The sequence below is a fragment of the Xylona heveae genome (genome assembly GCF_001619985.1).
Source record: "Xylona heveae TC161 unplaced genomic scaffold L228scaffold_2, whole genome shotgun sequence".
In the NCBI taxonomy this organism is placed as follows: domain Eukaryota; kingdom Fungi; phylum Ascomycota; class Xylonomycetes; order Xylonales; family Xylonaceae; genus Xylona; species Xylona heveae.
This window is the reverse complement of record NW_017264194.1, coordinates 2669735-2687399: the sequence shown is the minus strand read 5'-3', so window position 1 is coordinate 2687399 and position 17665 is coordinate 2669735. Positions and strand designations below refer to the sequence as shown.

The 17665-nt window shown below is 48.1% G+C and overlaps 6 protein-coding genes across 6 annotated transcripts; 2 read left to right on the top strand and 4 right to left on the bottom strand.

Annotated features, from left to right (window-relative positions):
- Window positions 1–751: 751 nt before the first annotated feature.
- Window positions 752–3363, top strand: L228DRAFT_259086 (hypothetical protein; the record flags this gene model as incomplete). The annotated part of the gene is made up of 3 exons (XM_018334131.1): window positions 752–830; window positions 886–1120; window positions 1176–3363. 3 exons carry the CDS (start codon window positions 752–754, stop codon window positions 3361–3363), a joined length of 2502 nt encoding a protein of 833 aa, XP_018191251.1.
- A 1060-nt stretch (window positions 3364–4423) lies between these two features.
- L228DRAFT_280918 (hypothetical protein) lies at window positions 4424–8770 on the bottom strand. The gene is made up of 3 exons (XM_018335842.1): window positions 8562–8770; window positions 4929–8494; window positions 4424–4850 (listed from the first exon to the last, which is right to left on the bottom strand). Exons 1-3 carry the CDS (start codon window positions 8627–8629, stop codon window positions 4618–4620), a joined length of 3867 nt encoding a protein of 1288 aa, XP_018191250.1. The 5' UTR covers window positions 8630–8770; the 3' UTR covers window positions 4424–4617.
- Window positions 8771–9462: 692 nt separating this feature from the next.
- On the bottom strand, window positions 9463–11995 carry L228DRAFT_244581 (hypothetical protein). The gene is made up of 8 exons (XM_018331963.1): window positions 11921–11995; window positions 11605–11872; window positions 11464–11550; window positions 11229–11408; window positions 11087–11180; window positions 10996–11028; window positions 10021–10942; window positions 9463–9925 (listed from the first exon to the last, which is right to left on the bottom strand). Exons 1-8 carry the CDS (start codon window positions 11926–11928, stop codon window positions 9814–9816), a joined length of 1704 nt encoding a protein of 567 aa, XP_018191249.1. The 5' UTR covers window positions 11929–11995; the 3' UTR covers window positions 9463–9813.
- A 178-nt stretch (window positions 11996–12173) lies between these two features.
- L228DRAFT_244579 (hypothetical protein) lies at window positions 12174–13736 on the bottom strand. The gene is made up of 4 exons (XM_018331962.1): window positions 13499–13736; window positions 13209–13407; window positions 13005–13155; window positions 12174–12944 (listed from the first exon to the last, which is right to left on the bottom strand). The coding sequence occupies exons 1-4, from the start codon at window positions 13581–13583 to the stop codon at window positions 12447–12449; spliced, it is 933 nt and encodes a 310-aa protein (XP_018191248.1). The 5' UTR covers window positions 13584–13736; the 3' UTR covers window positions 12174–12446.
- A 247-nt stretch (window positions 13737–13983) lies between these two features.
- L228DRAFT_81920 (VAMP-associated protein) lies at window positions 13984–15750 on the top strand. Its single transcript, XM_018336881.1, has 7 exons — window positions 13984–14188; window positions 14248–14318; window positions 14377–14399; window positions 14450–14508; window positions 14562–14677; window positions 14731–14826; window positions 14886–15750. Exons 1-7 carry the CDS (start codon window positions 14149–14151, stop codon window positions 15321–15323), a joined length of 843 nt encoding a protein of 280 aa, XP_018191247.1. The 5' UTR covers window positions 13984–14148; the 3' UTR covers window positions 15324–15750.
- Window positions 15751–15763: 13 nt separating this feature from the next.
- L228DRAFT_244577 (sphingolipid delta4-desaturase) lies at window positions 15764–17370 on the bottom strand. The gene is made up of 3 exons (XM_018331961.1): window positions 17064–17370; window positions 16713–16998; window positions 15764–16634 (listed from the first exon to the last, which is right to left on the bottom strand). The coding sequence occupies exons 1-3, from the start codon at window positions 17246–17248 to the stop codon at window positions 15930–15932; spliced, it is 1176 nt and encodes a 391-aa protein (XP_018191246.1). The 5' UTR covers window positions 17249–17370; the 3' UTR covers window positions 15764–15929.
- Between the last annotated feature and the right edge of the window lie 295 nt (window positions 17371–17665).

The window sequence follows — 17665 nt, the reverse complement described above, 5'->3', positions numbered from 1 at the left end:
TTATTATTCCCTGCACTTGCAATCTCTGCCACAACTCCAAGCCTCTCAGGATCTGAGCACTTGATGGATTCAAACTACCGATGTAGGCGATCTAAGAGTCTTGTAGCTGCAAGCAGAAACAGAACAATCGAAGCTTACAACGCGTTGTAGAAGCCAAGGGTACCCTTAAACTGTCTCTGTCGGTCATTAACGCTTACGATACTCCCATTCCTTTAGAGAAACTCACCGCATTCTTTCCAATCCTCAAGTGCCTTTTGACCGGGGCCTGACGGCGATATTTTCACGAACCCTTACTGCAAATCGCTCCATATTACACCAGTGGAAAGTGATGACTTGTGGTTAGTGGACCGAGTGCTTCGGATCATCACTTTGGTTTGTTTGCTTAGGCCCTTCACAAACAACAAATTTCGAGATGGATAACACGGAAACCCCCCATTCTGTCGTGAGTCGACACTCACAGCCTTTCAATCGAGAGAAAGCAAAGATGGATCTTCAACTAGTGAGTTGTTTCCCTTCCCATGTATTGGTTGGCTGTCAACAACGAGAAGTGCTCGTTTTTCTGATGTCCGGCACTCATAATTCACTTTTGAGTGAGCCACTTGGTCCAAAAGCTTCGCGAATACTGGGAATCAAGAAGCTTATCGTATCTCTCTATCAGAATGACTTAGGGGTCAAGCGTCGAGACGTGATCTCTACGCAAGACGAACAAAGCCATGGAGGGCGCGCAGTGAACCTTCAGCTCTTGGACAAAATGAAACGTGCGAATGTTCCAGGCACCAAAGAAGCGGAACTAACAAAACAAAACAAGGCTCAGATTACACTTTGGAAGAGTATGGATGTTTCGTATTGTCCAGCCCGTCCGAAATTTGACTAAACATGATACAGACGCAGCCAGCTTGGGACTCATCGAGGCAGACCAAGAGGCCCTGAAACTGCATGAATTGAATTCGGGCCAAAGCCATCGTGTTGCATTGACTGCGAGCCTCTTGGAGGTTTTCCAAAAGGGTCCGTTAAGCCAAGGGGTACATGGAAAGTCCGGCAGAGGAACCAAAAAGGCGGGCAGAGGTGGAGGCATAATTGGGACTCATGGTCGAGGAGATTTTCGAGCAACTGCACACGTGTGAGTCCACCCATCCATCTCTAAATGTCTGATGATGTAGTAACATTCAGTACAGGCCTCATGAGGTGTCCAGCAAAGGCACAACATCTACTGCACCAGTACCTGGTACGCCTATCAGAGGTCAACAGCGAGGTACTAGCGATCCTAAACGTACGTCATCCACTAGACCAACTGTTTGGGAGATACTGGAGGATTCAAAAAGGTCGCCACCCTGGAAAGACCCCGCCATACCTGTCCAAGTGCAGAGAGGGAAGAAAGCGCTGCGCATGCCAAACATTGGCCCAAGAGAAAGACAAGTTTCATCTCGACCACGCCGCGATGAGAAAGACGTCCCGCAGCTCGCAGACCCCAATAGTTTCTTGGCGGCTGCTTCAGCGCAGCTTGGGCACCAGCGGCAAGCTTCACCTGCTACGACGAAGCCTCTTGGGGAGGTCGCGAAGCCACAGCAGCTCCAGCAGGTCGAAATCAAGGTTGAGACCTTTCCTGCCCTTCGTCCTCTCAGTGAGGAACGCGCAAAAGCTCCGGAAAATAAAACCTCCCTGGAAGAAGTCATTTTGACTGCCAAAATAGAGGGCTCAAATAAAGAAGCAGCAGCTTCTGCGGGCAGCAGCGATATTGTTGCACCATTGGTGAGCTTTGATGAGAGTTATGGGGACGAAAGCGTGCCATCTTCTCGCCCTCCTAATGCATCCATGAATTTCGAGGACTTAAAGGGCTTGGACTTTATGCCCGCTCTGCAAACAGCAGAGGATGAACGCCAAGACGTAATTCCCGGATCACGGCCATCGAGGGTTGACACTGCCACCGAGTCAACGGCGTCTGACAGTGTTTCGAGTGGTCTCTCGCACATCCTCACAGGGTTACGAAATTTGAGCTTGGAAGATCAGGTATCAGCCTTGGAAGAGCAACTCCACCGCATTCGTGGACAGCTTTCGGTATCTCGCACCGCGGGCAACGAAACCATTAACAACAGCAGCGAGCAGTCAATGGAGAAGACGCATCCGAACGCAGGAACCAAAGAAGGATATCGCCACGGCCTCTTGGATTATGAGGAAATGCAAGCTCCCTCTCAAGAGAGTATTGGCGAAAGCACTCGACACACTGGCGGGGCTTCTTTCGGTCCTGACGATGCTCAAATTAGTGGGTGGGAAGGTGTGGCAGAGCCTGCTTTGCAGGCCAAGATTATGCACACGACAAGCCAAGGCGATACCGGTATGAAATCTGCTCAGTGCCTACCATCATCAACTTCCACCCAGCAGCCTTCCGAATCAGGTGATAGTCGAAAGATTGCAGATTTTGAAGATACTTTGTCGGTTTCTGGCGATGTTCGTGATGCACTCAACCCCCGTATGCCCCTGGCCGCGTCCCGCTATGCATTTGCTCGCGGTCCAGTCAGATCGAGAGCACAATCATCTTCTTCTGTAAGCTCGATCATTGGTGATCACCAATTCCTCTCAACTTCGCGCAATCTTGAGACTGGAAACACGGATCAATCCTACTCAGCAACCCCGAAACTGGGTCATTCGCGGAAAGAGTCCAGTGTTTCGACCTCAAGTGTAAGTGGGAGTATCCGGAGCGCTGGAGACGCTGCTCCCGCTCATCCAAATTTCTCCGCAAATCCGAGGGCGCCGAGAGCTCGTCGTCCAATTTCGAGCTCTCCTAAAGTTATTGTTGCGGGACTTATTGAGTCTCGATGGGGCAAAGAGGTCCAAGTCCATTCAGACCTGAAAGGGCATGTGGCAGAAGCTAGCTTGAGCAATCAGTCTCCTTTGATCTCGCAGGGCTCAGAAAGAAGTCAGGATCACGAGACAATTGCCAGCGGAGAAGGCGCTGCGAGCGTCAAAATTGAAGAACCAACTATAGCCACACAGAAACCGGGTGAGCTCGGTTTGGTGAAGGAAGAAAATCCACTTAAATCCGCTTTTCCCCTGGCGCCTAAGCCGGTGTTGTCCAGCACTAATCTTCTAGCTCAGAGGCCACGAAATGTTCCCGTTCATACTTCTTCCAGTGCGGGCTATGTTGCGGACGAAAAATCTACTGCTCAGGTGGCTCTATCTTCCAAAGCTTCTGCCAGTTATGGATTAGGCGGCTTGGGAGGCGGCATGGCTGAATCAAGATACGCGGATGCATGGAGACCGCCATCCCCCGCCAAGAGCAAAGTACTTTTGGGGCTGGGCTTATCAGCTTCCTTACAGGATAAAGGCTTTTTCAAAAAGGAGAATAAGAAGCCAGGCAAAAATTGAGAGCGCCCCGATCCTAGGTGCATCAATTTTCAGCGACCCCTACTGTGGCTCGTCCGTGAAAAGCAACGAAAGCTTCGGATCAATCATCAATGCCCGTCTCTTTCGCCTATCTCTACCGATATTCCATTGTTTCATATTTCAAACAACCTTAAGCTTCAAGAGGATGAAAAGCGGAAGCCAAATAGAGAAATTTTCAGACATTACAATCGTACGGCCAGACATTTGCTGCCATTTTTGAGATGGCGCATGTCTTTGCTCATCTCCGATCTCCTAGATAATTTTCTTTCTTATCTATCTTTGCCCTGAACCTTCTTTCTTTTTAATATTTCTTTATCCTTACTTTTTTTTTTTTTCCCCCTCCTGCTCCAAATTCTAGAATGTGAATCTTGCTTCCCCCCTTTGTCTACATTCATTTCGACTCTTTTAGTCAAATAATATTTTTTTCATTTTTTCTTGTTATCGTCATTAAGCTCTTCAAAACAAGCCTTGTTCATTTACAACAGAATTCGGTTCCAATTCCCTCATTTCTTTTTTTTTCCCCTTCACTTTTCCTTCTCTATGCCCATTTTCTTTTTTTCGTGCCCCTTGCGAACTTTCTTAAAATAGCCATGACGAAGCTTTGTAACAGCAGAGCTTTACTCTTTCTTTTGCCGTCCTTTGTTTGTTCCAAATTCCACCAAGAACACTTCCCACATGGCTTTCTCTATTGTGTATCACACTATCATCGGATAATTTTACATTCGCCCTTTGATAAAAATTAATTAGTTAATCAATAATGTCGTCTTAAATTACCAAATATCCAAGCCTAAGGTGAGGACCGCTGTCAGATCTTGGAGTGCATTCAAATGAAAGATCCGATTCATGTCCAAGTGTAAACGGTAAACCTCAACGCGCTCAGTGTATGAATCTGACCGCTATCTGGAGTTTGTATAGGTTGGTAAAAGTGATAAGGATATAAAGAATATAAAGAATACAATAAACTACCTATGTATAAATTGGTATCATATGCGTAAAATCATTTCATATATCATGCAAAATTTGCATAAAAGTAAAAAGAACTCGCCCTCCCCCCCAAGCCGCTCCAGTAGTTGGTGGTAAGGGTCGAAGACACGAAACACAAACCCAAACTGTGCAGACACCCTGGCTTCCAAGACCCCCGATATATATATATGCTATAAAGCTTCCATGATCATTCAGTATTTCGTCCGGATTTTACACGAGGTGACGAGGCTGTATAAGGTATAGGCTTATAGCTCACGACAAGAACGTGTTCTTTGTCTCTTCGATTACTTGTGCAAGTTGTTTCAAGGGTACAGGTTTTGCAAAGAACAAATCCATACCCGATGCTATTGCATCGCGCTGGATACCTTCTTGTCCAAGGCCAGTCAAAGCAACAATGGTTGCAGGTTTTGGAGTACGCAGCTGTTTTTCCAGCTCACGGATATGCCTTGTTGAATCAAGGCCGTCCATGATGGGCATGGAGATGTCTGTAATTGATTGAATGATTGATGAGAGATTGAAAAAAAAAAAAAAAGAGTGTTTCTGACCAGGTTTTTGAAACTCACCCATGAGAATAACGCTGAACCTGGCGGGCTCCGCCTTGAATGCTTCAAACGCCTCCAGACCATTATATGCCACCATGTAGTTGCATCCAAGCTTTTTCATGTACGTGGTTAAAATCCGGGCATTGATTTCGTTGTCGTCCACAACGAGAACCGTAATGGCCGGATTGCTGATTTCGGGTGGCTTAGGAACCTGACTGTTTTGGGTTCGTTCATTGTCCATCAAACGACCGCCCTGGTCAGGGCCAGCCTTACTGGAGATGGGTGCTGCTTCATTTGACGGATTTGGAACTTCATTAGTAGATGGGGTGGAGACTTTTGTAGTTCCCACTTCTTCAGGTAATTCAGTCGGCTTTGCATTATTTGCATTGGTTGCATTGGTTGCAATATTTGAATCTTCCCCCCTAGCGGCACCAGGTGCCACGCTGGCGCGGTGAGGCAGCTCAGAGACGTTCGAACTCGGAGCCGCATCTTTTGCTTTAGCAGCTAGATCATGTCTCTGTTGTTGACGCTGGGTGCACAACTTTAATGTCTTCGCCATCTTCTGAGGCCCACACGGCTGACAAATGCATTCGACGACTTCCGCATCTGCTCTTTCTTGTATAATGGACCACATATTTTTCGTGCTTGCTGGAGTTGAACAGATGACAATAATAGGAGAAAAAAGGCGCTCGGGAGGATGATCAAGAGTAATCGACGCCAAATCCAGATCCTCTCGGGTTGCTATGTAATAGTCGTAATGGCCTAGCGCTTCGGATGAACGAGCTGTGTGTACAACCATATCAAACCAATCTCGACACAATGCCTCCAGAGATGAGCACAGCGTCTTGTCAACCTCCGAATCTCTCAACACCAAGATCCCAATAGTTTTACCACGCGTCAATTCCCTCGCCGCTGTGGTCACTGACATCTCATCTGGAGAATTAGGAGGAGCCAAGTCCGGCTGATGCCAAAGGTTAACCCTAGTGACGACTTCAGTGCCGAAATCTTTCCGGGAATTGACCTGAATTTCTCCTCCTAGAGATGATATTGTTTGTTGGGTTACATGTAGACCCAGCCCATTTCCGGCAGATAGTGTATTCTCTTGTGAGAAGGCAGCAAATAAATCATTGTCCAGGTATGCCTGTTCCATACCACTTCCTGTATCTTTCACCGTCATGGTGACCTGATATTCTGTAGGCTTCCCTACGACATGCTGGGGATTCTTGATAGGTGATGCATCCAACATTATAAAAATATATCCACCTGAAGTGAACTTCAAAGCATTCCCAAAGATATCCATGAGAATACGCCGCCATTTACCCGGGTGAGTCAAGAGCCTCCAATCCATGGCACGGCGAATATCCAATATTATTCTTACTGGTCCCGAGCTGGAGTCGGATTCTTTGCGGTTCCTTGAAACAAAACTGCCTGGTGGAGCTGTTTCTCGAAGGGTGGACATTGAGCCATGTAAATAAGCATAACCTGCAAAGACGCTTTCCGCGACCTCTTCCAAGATGGCATCAAGCTGTACAAACGGCAGATGTTTGGAGCCATCCATTGTATCTTGGAGGGTATTGTCGGCACCTGTCCGCATACCACCTCGAGGTGAATGACGATCGCCATGGCCTGCAGAGGCTCTTGAAGTGGATTTCCGTAGCTGGTTGATACCTGAGTACTCAAGAAGATGGTCAATGGTGTCCAACAACGTGTTGGCGCAAGACTCAATTGTGTGAACCATTGATTGTTGGGAGACATCCATCAAGGTATCGCTTAAGAGCTCCGCAGTACCACAGACCCCATGTAGTGGTGATCTTAATTCATGGCTCAAGCTGGATAGCATATCCGACTTTGCCCGCTCCGCATATTCGGCGCCGAGCCGGTGCACCTCTGCCATGAGACTGTTTCCAAGTGCAAACAAGAAAGTCAGTTCGTCATCTGAGGTAAAGACTCGATGCGGGGTTCTGGTCCATGCAACGCAACCTGAGTACCATCTCTCCTTGTCCGAATCCCACAAGGGGATGACAATGATGCTTCGGGAACCAGGAGCGAATTGAAGCAAGGCATTCGCATCTTCTTGTAGTACCCGCTTCCGCGTTCTCTTGTATGTCCTAACTCGTCCCGAGCTCTTGTCCCCAGGTTTGGTAGGCGCATTTTCGCGCTGGAAGAAGCTCTTGAACCTCCCATCGTTCGACTCATCAGATGAGGATATCGAGCCATCTTCAGAAAAGTTAAAGATTTTGCCTCGGGGATACCGGTGCAAAAGACCCTTGACGAACAATTCCGAAATCGCGATGCTCCTGTTGCTTATGACTTCGTGATTCACGCTGGACAACTCCGTGGTTGAAAAGCCTAAAACTTCACACGGATCCACCCACTTGCCAGAATCGTAAGTGTTTGATGGATTACATCCCGTCGGGCTTGAGGAGACCGCGGAAGAATTGTCATCGTCGCTTAGGGCAGAGCTTTCGGAGCTGCTGTAGTCTGAAGCAGACTTAGGGTTGTTGACCAGGCCACCATAGGATGCAAAATTTGCATTGAAGTATACGACTCCTTCAACTTCAATGGACTCACGGGCTATGTTAGCTGCACGTGAGAATGCACCTTCCACCTGGTTTGAAAGAGTCATGTTGTCCCCCTGTCTGGGCGACTTCTCGCCACCCTCGGATTCGCTCTTGGCATGGGAACTTCCGTCAGTCGTTGACTTAGGCAATGAATTCTGTTGCTCAAACCGTTGACGAACACCCTGGACACCAAGCCGCTGCCGGGGTGATTGGGGTGGTGGCAGATGCTTCGAAGCGAAAATATCTGCCATAGACTGCGTTGCGTTCTCTGATCTCTGTTTTGTCTGTTGCAACTGATTGATCTGTCCCTCGAGGCCTTCGTCACCATCCTCCGCATTTTGGTCCTGTCTGCTAGATTGCAGCCATCTGTTCCGGAGGCTGCCCTTTCCTTCGTTAAAGCTCCCAATTCCCACCATCATCCGCTCGGCCCGAAGATGTTGCAGTTTGGACCTGCTGTTCTCTAAGTGATCCATGACTGTCAGTGCCATGTCTCCCAGAAATTTCAAGGATTTCGTGTCCAGCATATTGTGAGGTTTATTATCCACTACTGTGTAGGCACCGATTATAAGACCCTTTGGAGATATAATTGGAACACTGGCTAGAAAGCGTGCATGGGGAAAGCTGTTGACGTCGCGAGAATCTTGGAAACGACCATCCTTCGTAAGATCCGGCACGGCTAGGATAGTGTTGTCTGGCCATTCGGCGGATTGAGGGAGGTCCAAGACATGTTTGCAGAAGCTACGCTCATATGATAGTGTGCAGCACCCATGCCATAACTCGTCATGCTCATTATGATGCATGTCATTCTGTAAGCTCAATGTTCGCGTGGCTTCAGCAACGACATGTTGGTTGTTAGGGCCAAAGAGTGATATCATTGCCCACTGAACATCCAGCCTCAAAGCACCCAGCTGCGCGAACGCGGTGAGTGCAGCGTCTGGGCATGACCGCGCCACGGAATCTTGGTACTGGGTGTCTTTGGACACATGCTGGTCGAACGGTGCTTGCAAACAATATGGCGGCAAATATCTGAGCAGATGATCCCATAATTAGTTTATGAATCTTCTGCTGGCTAGTGCATGTCAATTACACTTACTTGTAGAATTCACGTTCCCAAGTTGTGCCAAAACCTACCAGTCCCTGTTTTGGTGCTGGGAGGGACATTGGTACAGTGGCAATCAGAGAAGGCCTTTCGAATCACCTGTCAAAAAGCAAGGAGGTCTAACAGATTGCCTGACTCTTTCCCCCACCCAGCACAGACGGTAGATTTCTTTGCAGAAACTCTTAATTGCCGACTGCCACCGCTGTCGGGTTTCCTACTCTAGGGTGGGCGATTCACAGGGTCAAGGGTACGGCCCACCTTCAAGGCAATCTATGTACGAATACAGTAATCGAATTCCGGATAAATAGCATGGCTAATTGCGGGATTTAGTGGGTGCCAAATGCAGAAAGCCTGCAATAAATCGGATACCAAACCCACGAATGAGAGCACTGCTGCATTGTCCGTGTTGGGCCTGTACATTCTGTGCAGGTGGACTAGTCGCTGATCTGGTTTGGAAAACCAACCAATCAAATTCAAGGTTTCGGTCCTATATACGAATGGAGTACTAACAAGCGCGTGAAAAAGAGGCGGCTCGGAGACGGAACAACGTATTGGCGGAGTGGTCGGGGAACATCACGGGTCCCTGAGGACTAGAAACGAACTTTAGGGTCTAGCGATAGGGCATGGTGATTTATAGGTGGCTCTGCGGCGGTAAGTCGACGGGCCAGAGATTAATCTAGTAGAGACACTCTAGTCCGAAGGATCACAGTATACCGAAATACTAAACAACTACAGTGACAATGTATGCCGTTTCAGCGGCTTATTATTAACCAAAGTACCACTCTTGAGAATGAAATATCCAAATTACTCAACGGCTATTCTTTCGTCTACGTGTGTTGAGTCTTGATTGTGGATATTATTGGAACTATATCATCAGCATTTGATGTTATCTATTGTCCACTCCGTCTAGCAACATTCCCTGATAGTTCACCAAGTGAGGCCTTTTATGTCCCATAGAGAAAAAAGAACTAATCTCAGAGAGAAAATATTCCATTGCACTGTACGTACGACGCTAATTTTGATCCATTCCCAAACTCCTTGCCCTGATTGCAATCTTTACACTCCCAATGAGCCCAATGCCTGATGCTTTGCAATTGAGAAGAATCCTTGCTATGTGCCAGAAAATGCAAACGGCAAAGGAAACAAAATCAAAGTATAACTGATAAGACTAGATTCCAAGCGCCGTAGAGTAAAGAGCGCTTAAGGCGTCTAAAAGATGATCGTTAGAATGAAAATGTGAAGCGAGTCATCCTTCTGCAAGTCGTGGCCGCTTCAGATCAGTCCCGGAAACTCCACCGCCAGTATCAAAGGGTGCATTGATGTGTCCGGCAGTAACATCTCCTAGGGCTTGGCGAGACCTGTGGGGGAAATATGTGTCAGATTGTCTTTCATATAGCTATACGTTCAACGTGATAAGTGAGCGCAGGATTGGGTAATATATTTTTTCACTTACTGCGCTGGATTTAGCTCTAACGGTCGCTTGATAGGTGCAGGCCCTGGTGGTTTGTATGAACTGCGGTTCTGTAATGGGCTTGCACTTGCCCCAGGCATACCAATGCGTCGGTTTGTGTCTGTTTGTGGATTGATAAAGTTGGCTCGTGGAATGGCCATTGCTGTGCTACTTGGCGGATTTGAGACGCCGATGGACTCGCGGGTGATTGGTTTTGTCTTGGAATGATCGAAGCCACTTGTTTTGCGGATTGATGGGCTTTCTGAGTGGGGATTGAACGCAGAGGCATCATGGGGGAGGCTTCCACTTGTGTTTTGTAAAGACTCCGCAGCTCGTGCGGTGAAGAAACCCACTGGAAGGTCTTGCGGAGGGCGAGTTGCCTGAGGAGGTGTCTCGGCAGGGTTCGACTGGTTGGAAAATGAAGGTTTTGTCTGGACGGGCGACTGAGGTTGAGGTTGTTGCTGGGGAAGCGGTGGTGGGATGGTCGGCGTAGGCTTGCTTGTCGGAGGCTGCGCTGCAGCATTGTTAAGTTGAGATGGGTTCTGAGGCTGTATAGATTTTGATACGGTCGTTGGATTTCCAACAAACCGCTTCTGCGGGGGAGGAACGCTTGCGGCGCGATTTCCAACCGACGGAGGTGGGTTCCGATTAGGCACTGAAGGCAGACTAGGAGTAATGCTCTGGGGCTTTCCTCGTGTACTAGATGTTTGGGGTCCAGATGGAAGTTGTGTCTTGGATGACAGCGGCCGCCCATTGCCTGGCTTGATATACGAGACACCACTGTTTTGAATGCTTTCGGGCCTCGTGACATTTATCCTATTGTTTGGCGGGCCAGAAGGCGTATTATCAAGTACTATCTCATCGGGATTGCCGTGGTTGTCGCCACACGATTCGCTGAAGTCAAGTAATTCGAGCTCATCCGCCGCTATAGCCCGGTTAGATTGTAAGAGATATACTGGCAAAAGGAATTTGACTCACCATCGAACTCATACTCAGCCACAGCAGCCGAAACTTTCGCTTGTTTAGCAGGCTGGCAGTAACACGGTAATTCATCTGGACCACAACTCACTTGGTCTGCGAAGTGGTGCCTCATCACCACTGCTTTCCTTTTTGATCGGCGCATAATCCGGGTGTCTGTGGAGGTTGTCCACATCCCATTTTGACTGATTGATCAGCACCTTGTTGTGGACTGAGCCGCCAGGAAAGCTTACCGGAGCTATCTTGACCTTTGTAATTTTGGATAAGTAGTCCTTGTCATATATGCAGTTACCCAGAACATTGCCAAAATTCCGGAGAGCCCGCTTCAAGGCATCTGTGGTCCCTTCTTTCTTCGCCTTCTCAAAAGCCGCGGCCTTTCCTTTACAATTTTCAATGTGACCGTATCCAATGTCCTGCTAATTCTCAGCAATTGAAGAGTAATTCGAATGCTCCATAATCTCCAAATACCTCGTGGTATGTCCCATCCTTGAGCGTCACGCGCACGATTACCGATAATCCCAAACTAATCTTGCCAGTGCTTGCGCTCTCATCCACCTAGTACACCGTGGTTAGTCAATAATTCTGGCCATGAACTTCAGCTAGTCTCACAAAATCTATTTGTATATTTTGAATCGCAGATGACCATCCGTTGAAACCGAACACTTCGTTTGCTAGATTGATACACTTCTCGGCGGCCAGATAATGGACTTTTTGGCCAGCAGCGCCTGGACGAGAAGATATATATTCCGGGCCTAGCTGCTTGTCCAATCTACTCTGCAAAGTGGCAATCTCTTGTGCCGTGTACTCTCCCACATGTTGCTTTTGTTCGTCAAAAGGGTTCGCCACCACAGGCGTGGGACGATGCTGGTCACCCGGCCTTTATTTGGTCAATACTTGAAAACACGCACGACAATATGTATCTTACATTGGCATTATAGAATGTATTTTTCTACATCAATGTGAGGGGAAAGCATAATATGCTTGCCACTTTGATAGATTGAATCACTCAGTTGTCGCGTCTTCCACGATGGTCGACGCGTTCTATGTCGGGTCCCGACACGAAGCAGGAGCGACATCACGTGATATTGCGGCCTGGTCAACCAGCCAACAGCCAACAAACAACCATCGTAAAGCCGCTTCACAATATCTAAGCAGCAAAATCGCTCATAGGATGAATAGAATTTTTCGTCTCTGGCAGCCTAAACAGCTTTGTAGGTATTTTTTTTTTTAAAAAAAAAAATGGCCGTCTCAGGATTCACCATGCCTTATAAAACCTAACAGATGTACGGCTCCGAGAATACAGCAGGTCGCCCAAATGTATCCTCAAGATCGACAGAACAAAGTCTGATTGAATTGGTCATGTTTCACGTCTCCTGATAATCATAATAAGAATAACAATATGCACAAACGCCCAGTCCCGCCGCAATCCTCAGGGCCGCGCTATCCAACAGCTACTTCAAAATCAACGCCGCACTAGGAACCAGTCCAGCCTCTTTCAGGGTCTTCCCGAAATCTGTACTGTCAAAGACTTTTCTAGGAAAGTTTTGTGAGAAACTTTGCACTTCGAAACCACTTTCCTGACCGACGGCTACCGCAACCTCAAATAAGGTCGTGTCCACAGGGAAGGTTTTTTGAACATTTCCTTTAGGGGTCTGGAGCCTCAAGCGGGTTTCAGTGTAGGCGGAGGCAGGCTTTGGCGTAGAGGGCGGAGCTGCAGGCTGCTCGACTACAGGGATAGCGGGAGCCCTCCCCTCCCTCTTGGCCTTCTCGGCTTCCGCTTTAAGTCGACGCTCTTCCTTGTCTGCAGCAATCTTTGCTCGAATTCGTTCTTTTGCGGCGACTTCCTCGTCTTTCTCTTTCCGCCGTTGTGCAGCATGCTTTAGCTGTTCCTTTCGCTGAAGATCCTCCTTAATGTCTTGGGTGTCCCTGTTGGCCTTCCGGCGGATAGCCTATATGACATTGTGAGTCAGCTGATGGTCATGGGGAAAGGCAACATTTTCGGATCTCACTTCATTTCTCTTTTGCTCTTCTTTGTCCTTTTCGGATTGTCCGGCCTTCCTCTCGGCCGCTCTGCGCTTCAATTCTTCAAGTTTTTCCTTCTTCTGCTCCGCAGTAAGCTCCGGGATCACTTCGGTACTCTCGGAAAAGTCGACGTGTTCACTGGAGAATCATTAGCATTTTTCGTAAAAATTTAATTTGGAACTTGTACATACGTTTTGGATGCATGAAATTCCGCTTGCCCATGGCTTCTGAACTTCTTTTGACAAACATTGCAAATGAGACTTCGGGCTTCTTCGCCCGGTTGTAAGGCGGGCGGTTCATCACTTTCGACGCCTTCGCCAGAATCTGAACCTTTAATTTCATCAAGCGGTTTATCCTGATTAGCTTCTAGCCATTCAAGAGCGCCCTGAACTGAGAAATGGTAATCAGCCACATATGCCCATATGAAGAGCCATGGTGAACAACTGCCCCTCCACCAAGCAATACTTTCCAGGGTACTCACGGCCTCCTGATTTTTTTAAGGCAATTTCTGCACGCTCCTTCTCAAAGCCCATCTCAAGGAGCAGATTCATATCTGATGAAGCCATGATGGGTGGTCTGTTTGAGCTCTAGTTGGAACCAAGGAACCTGTGCTGAAGTTTAGATAGCTCGGTAGCTCTGACGGCGATAGAGACTAAATGATGAAATGGCTCGGCTCGTTTGGGTAATATTACAGTTACAAGTACCTACGTAGTTACCCCAGATATTATATACATGACTTACCGTAGGGGACAAAGGCAGGTGGGTTCACAAATAAAATATTCCAGGAGAGTGAAAATAGAGGCTAGAAGTGAATACTAGAAATTACGTAAATGTTTAGAGAAAGAAAGGCATTATCTTTGTTGTGAGAAAATTCACAGAACCTATTACAAATGTTGTCAAGCTGCATTGAAGCGGGACGGGCCTCGCATGCTCGGTACCAGCCCCGACATCATCGTTGTCGACTTACGCCTGTAACTCTCCCATCGCACTCTTTCTCTTCCCTAACAACTCTCTTCTAGCTGTGCAGCGCCCGTCTGTCTCGCAGTCTACACTTTGACACTGCTCAGTCCTTCTTTTGTTTTCCAAGTAGTGAATCGATAGATTCTACGACTTTCCTAAGCGACTTTCATCATGTCTATCGAACTCCATCCTCCGGAGCTCGGCTTCCGACGTTGGTTTCCTGCTTCGAGTATGAATGGCACATGAGTGGTAAACTGATTAGCCTTGCAGGCCCATTTACGAGAGAGGTCGCGCAGGTCTTACGCCTCATCAACAACAATCCAGAGCCTGTCGCTTTTAAGGTACAGTCTCACGCTCCTTCTCCTATTTACGTTCACCTGCTAATCTAGGTTATTCTAGGTTAAAACTACTGCGCCCAAACAGTACGTCATTCGACGCGACCTTCCGTTTCTTTGCTAAATCTTGTCAATAGATACTGTGTCAGGCCGAACTCTGGACGCATAGAATCTGGGAAGGAGGTCGAGGTTCAAGGTAAGCGTTTCACAATTGGACATGCCAAACAGCGACATTGACATAGGCCACAGTTCTGCTCCAAGCCATGAAAGAGGATCCCCCGGCGGATGCTAGGTGCCGAGACAAATTCCTCGTACAGTCAGTGGCTGTCAGCGCTGATCAGGAATTCTCCAATGTAGCCGCAATCGTTCGTTCACCCTGGTTGTTTTGAAAAGATTGGGAGAAACTAACACTCTTCAGTGGGCACATGTGGAAAAGACTTCGAAATCATCTATCCAGGAGAGGAAGATTAGGGTCGTCTTTCTCCCGGCAGAGTCTGAGACCCCGAACGGTGCTGTATGTTTGGGCTCGTCTTCTACTCTTGCCAATTATCATGCTGACTGACACTTTTCAAGTCTGGCGCGGATGCAGGAGCATCGAGCCCGCCCGCTTATCGGTCTGTTTATTCTGAGCAAAGCCCTTCAAGCTCTAACGCCACTGCCCCTGTTGGTCCGGTATCCAAGCCCGAGTCTCGTCCTGAGGACAGCAAGGACCTGGGCCACATTGTCAACACTGCCAATAATCCGGAAACCTTTGAGCGAGCCTCGACTTCTAGCGGCAATGCTGACTCTCAACTCGCGGATGCGCATGCGACCATTTCTGGCTTACAGAGACAGCTGGAGGAATCGGGCTTGCGACAGAGGAAGAGCACCACCACACCCCAAAATTTCAAACAAGGCTCTACCGCTAGCGCCGGCGTCCAACAGCAACAAGCCGCAGCAAGCGGAGTGCCCGTCCAGATTGTGGCCGCGCTGTGCCTTATAAGTTTCCTGCTTGCGTACTTTTTCTTCTAGGGGTCGCCAGGAAGAATTCAATGCAAGAGGAGACTCTGGTCGACTACTTCGTCTTCATACTGCGCCAATTAGCGTCTTTCTTACGATAAGCTGAGCAAGGTGGTCTACTATTAAGACTTGATGCAGGCCCTGTCCGGTAAACGTCGGGTGAAACTCAAGGTTATGGGTCCTAATGTTCTGACACCCTTCATATTTGTCTTCTCTTTTCAGGAGCCTTTGTTATTCCCTATTTCTGCGCCACAGTTGTGTTGTCCGTTTGAGCACATGAATTATAAGCTCCTCGCTTTTTTTTTCCTCATTTACTAATGGTTTTTTCATGGTCTGTTATTCCTGCTACAATGCCCTGAAGCGCTTACGTTTCTGTAAATTTATGCTCTTAGAACATGAATTTAAATCAGACATATCCTTTTCCAATGACGTTTTCTCAAAGTATTTCAGAAGCTCTGAAATGTCTTTATTGCTGCAATAGCCATTCTCGTATAAAAAATATCTTCAATTTTAGTGAAATCCACAAACGCCACTTTTAATCCAGCTCTCTCTATATTCTCTGCGAGCACCCATTCGAACCTAAGAAAAGCAAATGATTCTTTTGTCCCGCTCTAATGCTTATTTCACGCCAGGAATCGGTACACCCTTGGCCTCATTCGCTCCTAACTCTTCTTCCTTCCATCCAGATGCGCCGCCAACCAATCGGCCGCCCTCCTTCCGCTTCACGCGGCACCAAAGACTGACTTCCTTGTCCCAAATAAACTGCCAGATGACGCCAACCCAGCTATCATGTCGCGGGAGATCCGCATAAAACTCACGCGCCATTTCATGAAGCGCGGGCAGGCGAGTCCACGGCACAGCCGGGAAATCGTGATGCTCATTGTGTAAACCGACATTGTAAGTAAGCAGATTGAGCGCGCCGTAATACGAGTATGTCTCTGGCAGAGGGGCCTCGGTCTTGGGATCAATCGTTCCAGGCGCTGTTTTCTCAAAGACGTAATGCTCTGCGATGAAATGACCGGCACATGGGTGCAGAGAGCCTGCCAAGAAGGAGCTAATCAAGAAGTACATGATAGCTTTTCCGCCGACAAAGTGAAACATGGCCAGGTCAAAAATGACTTGTACAAAGACGTTGCATAAGTGAATTGGCGTCACAGGAAGCTGATACACCATCATCGGGCGAAGTGCGTAGAATAGGATCTGGAACGTGCAGAAAAAGGCCTTTCCTAGGATTGAATCAAGGAAGAGTGCCTCAACGGCTGTGGGGAGATCTGTATCGAGGCCATCGACGCCGAGAGATTTGTGGTGCGTAAGATGATATGGCTGTTTGTTGAGAAAACATCGAAAGGCGTTAGTTGATGGCTACTCTGGCTTTATTTTGTTGATGAGAACTCTACTTACTCGGAAGGCCGCGCTGTACGGGATGCCAATGGGGAGGTTTGCAAAGATGGCAAACCAGCGGTTGAGCAGGGGAGACTTGAAGGCCAGGTTGTGCGAGATTTCGTGGATGGCGAGGAAAAGGTTCTGGTTGGCAGTCGCGCCAATGACGTATGCGGTCAATAGGAACGGCCACGATAATATGCTGGTATTTCGAAGAAGGTATGCGCAAGTAATTTGGAGAGAAACGACGCCGAAGACGACATATTTCGTCAAGGGCTCCGTGCCGCATAGTTTGGTAACCTTTTTGAAACCGGCTGCTGTCAGTGGCAGAACACAAGAGTGGTCGAACCTGGGGCAGAGACACGTACCTCGGGATGGGCCTTGATAATAGCCTTGCGTCGTGTTCGATGAGGCTCCTCGGTGGACGCCCAGAAGAAGTCGTGAGCATCACGTCCCATTGATGGCGGCTCTGCTTCCTTGGGAAATTCTTTGCGGGCCACGGGCTTTGCTGTGTCCGGCACAGGCCGCGCAGATGTTGTCGTCACAGTCGATGGCATGCTTAATCTCAAAACCAGTCTGCCGAGGCCGTAGTGTTTACGAGCTTCAAAAGAGCCCGGAAAGATGAGGTGCTAAGGGTTGGACAAAGGTTGTATGAGAAGATTTTGTACGAGTGTAGCTTTTAAGATTGGCTGCAACGAGTGGCAATTTGATAGCTATATCGGGCTCTTGCACCCCCCCGCGCCCCTACAGGGAAATGTGGGCTGAGGCGTCAAGGGGCGGTGGGTTGGAAGGAACACTTAGAGTAACCGTGGTCCACTTGGTCTCCCTCGGTGTCTTAACAAATCAGAATGGCATCTGGCATATACGAAGAACAGGGGAATTTTGAATATGTGACATGGGATATTTCATCGTTACAGTACTGCATGGCTAGAGAATTCAACAAAGTAAAACCAGAAACTGCTTTTTATGACACC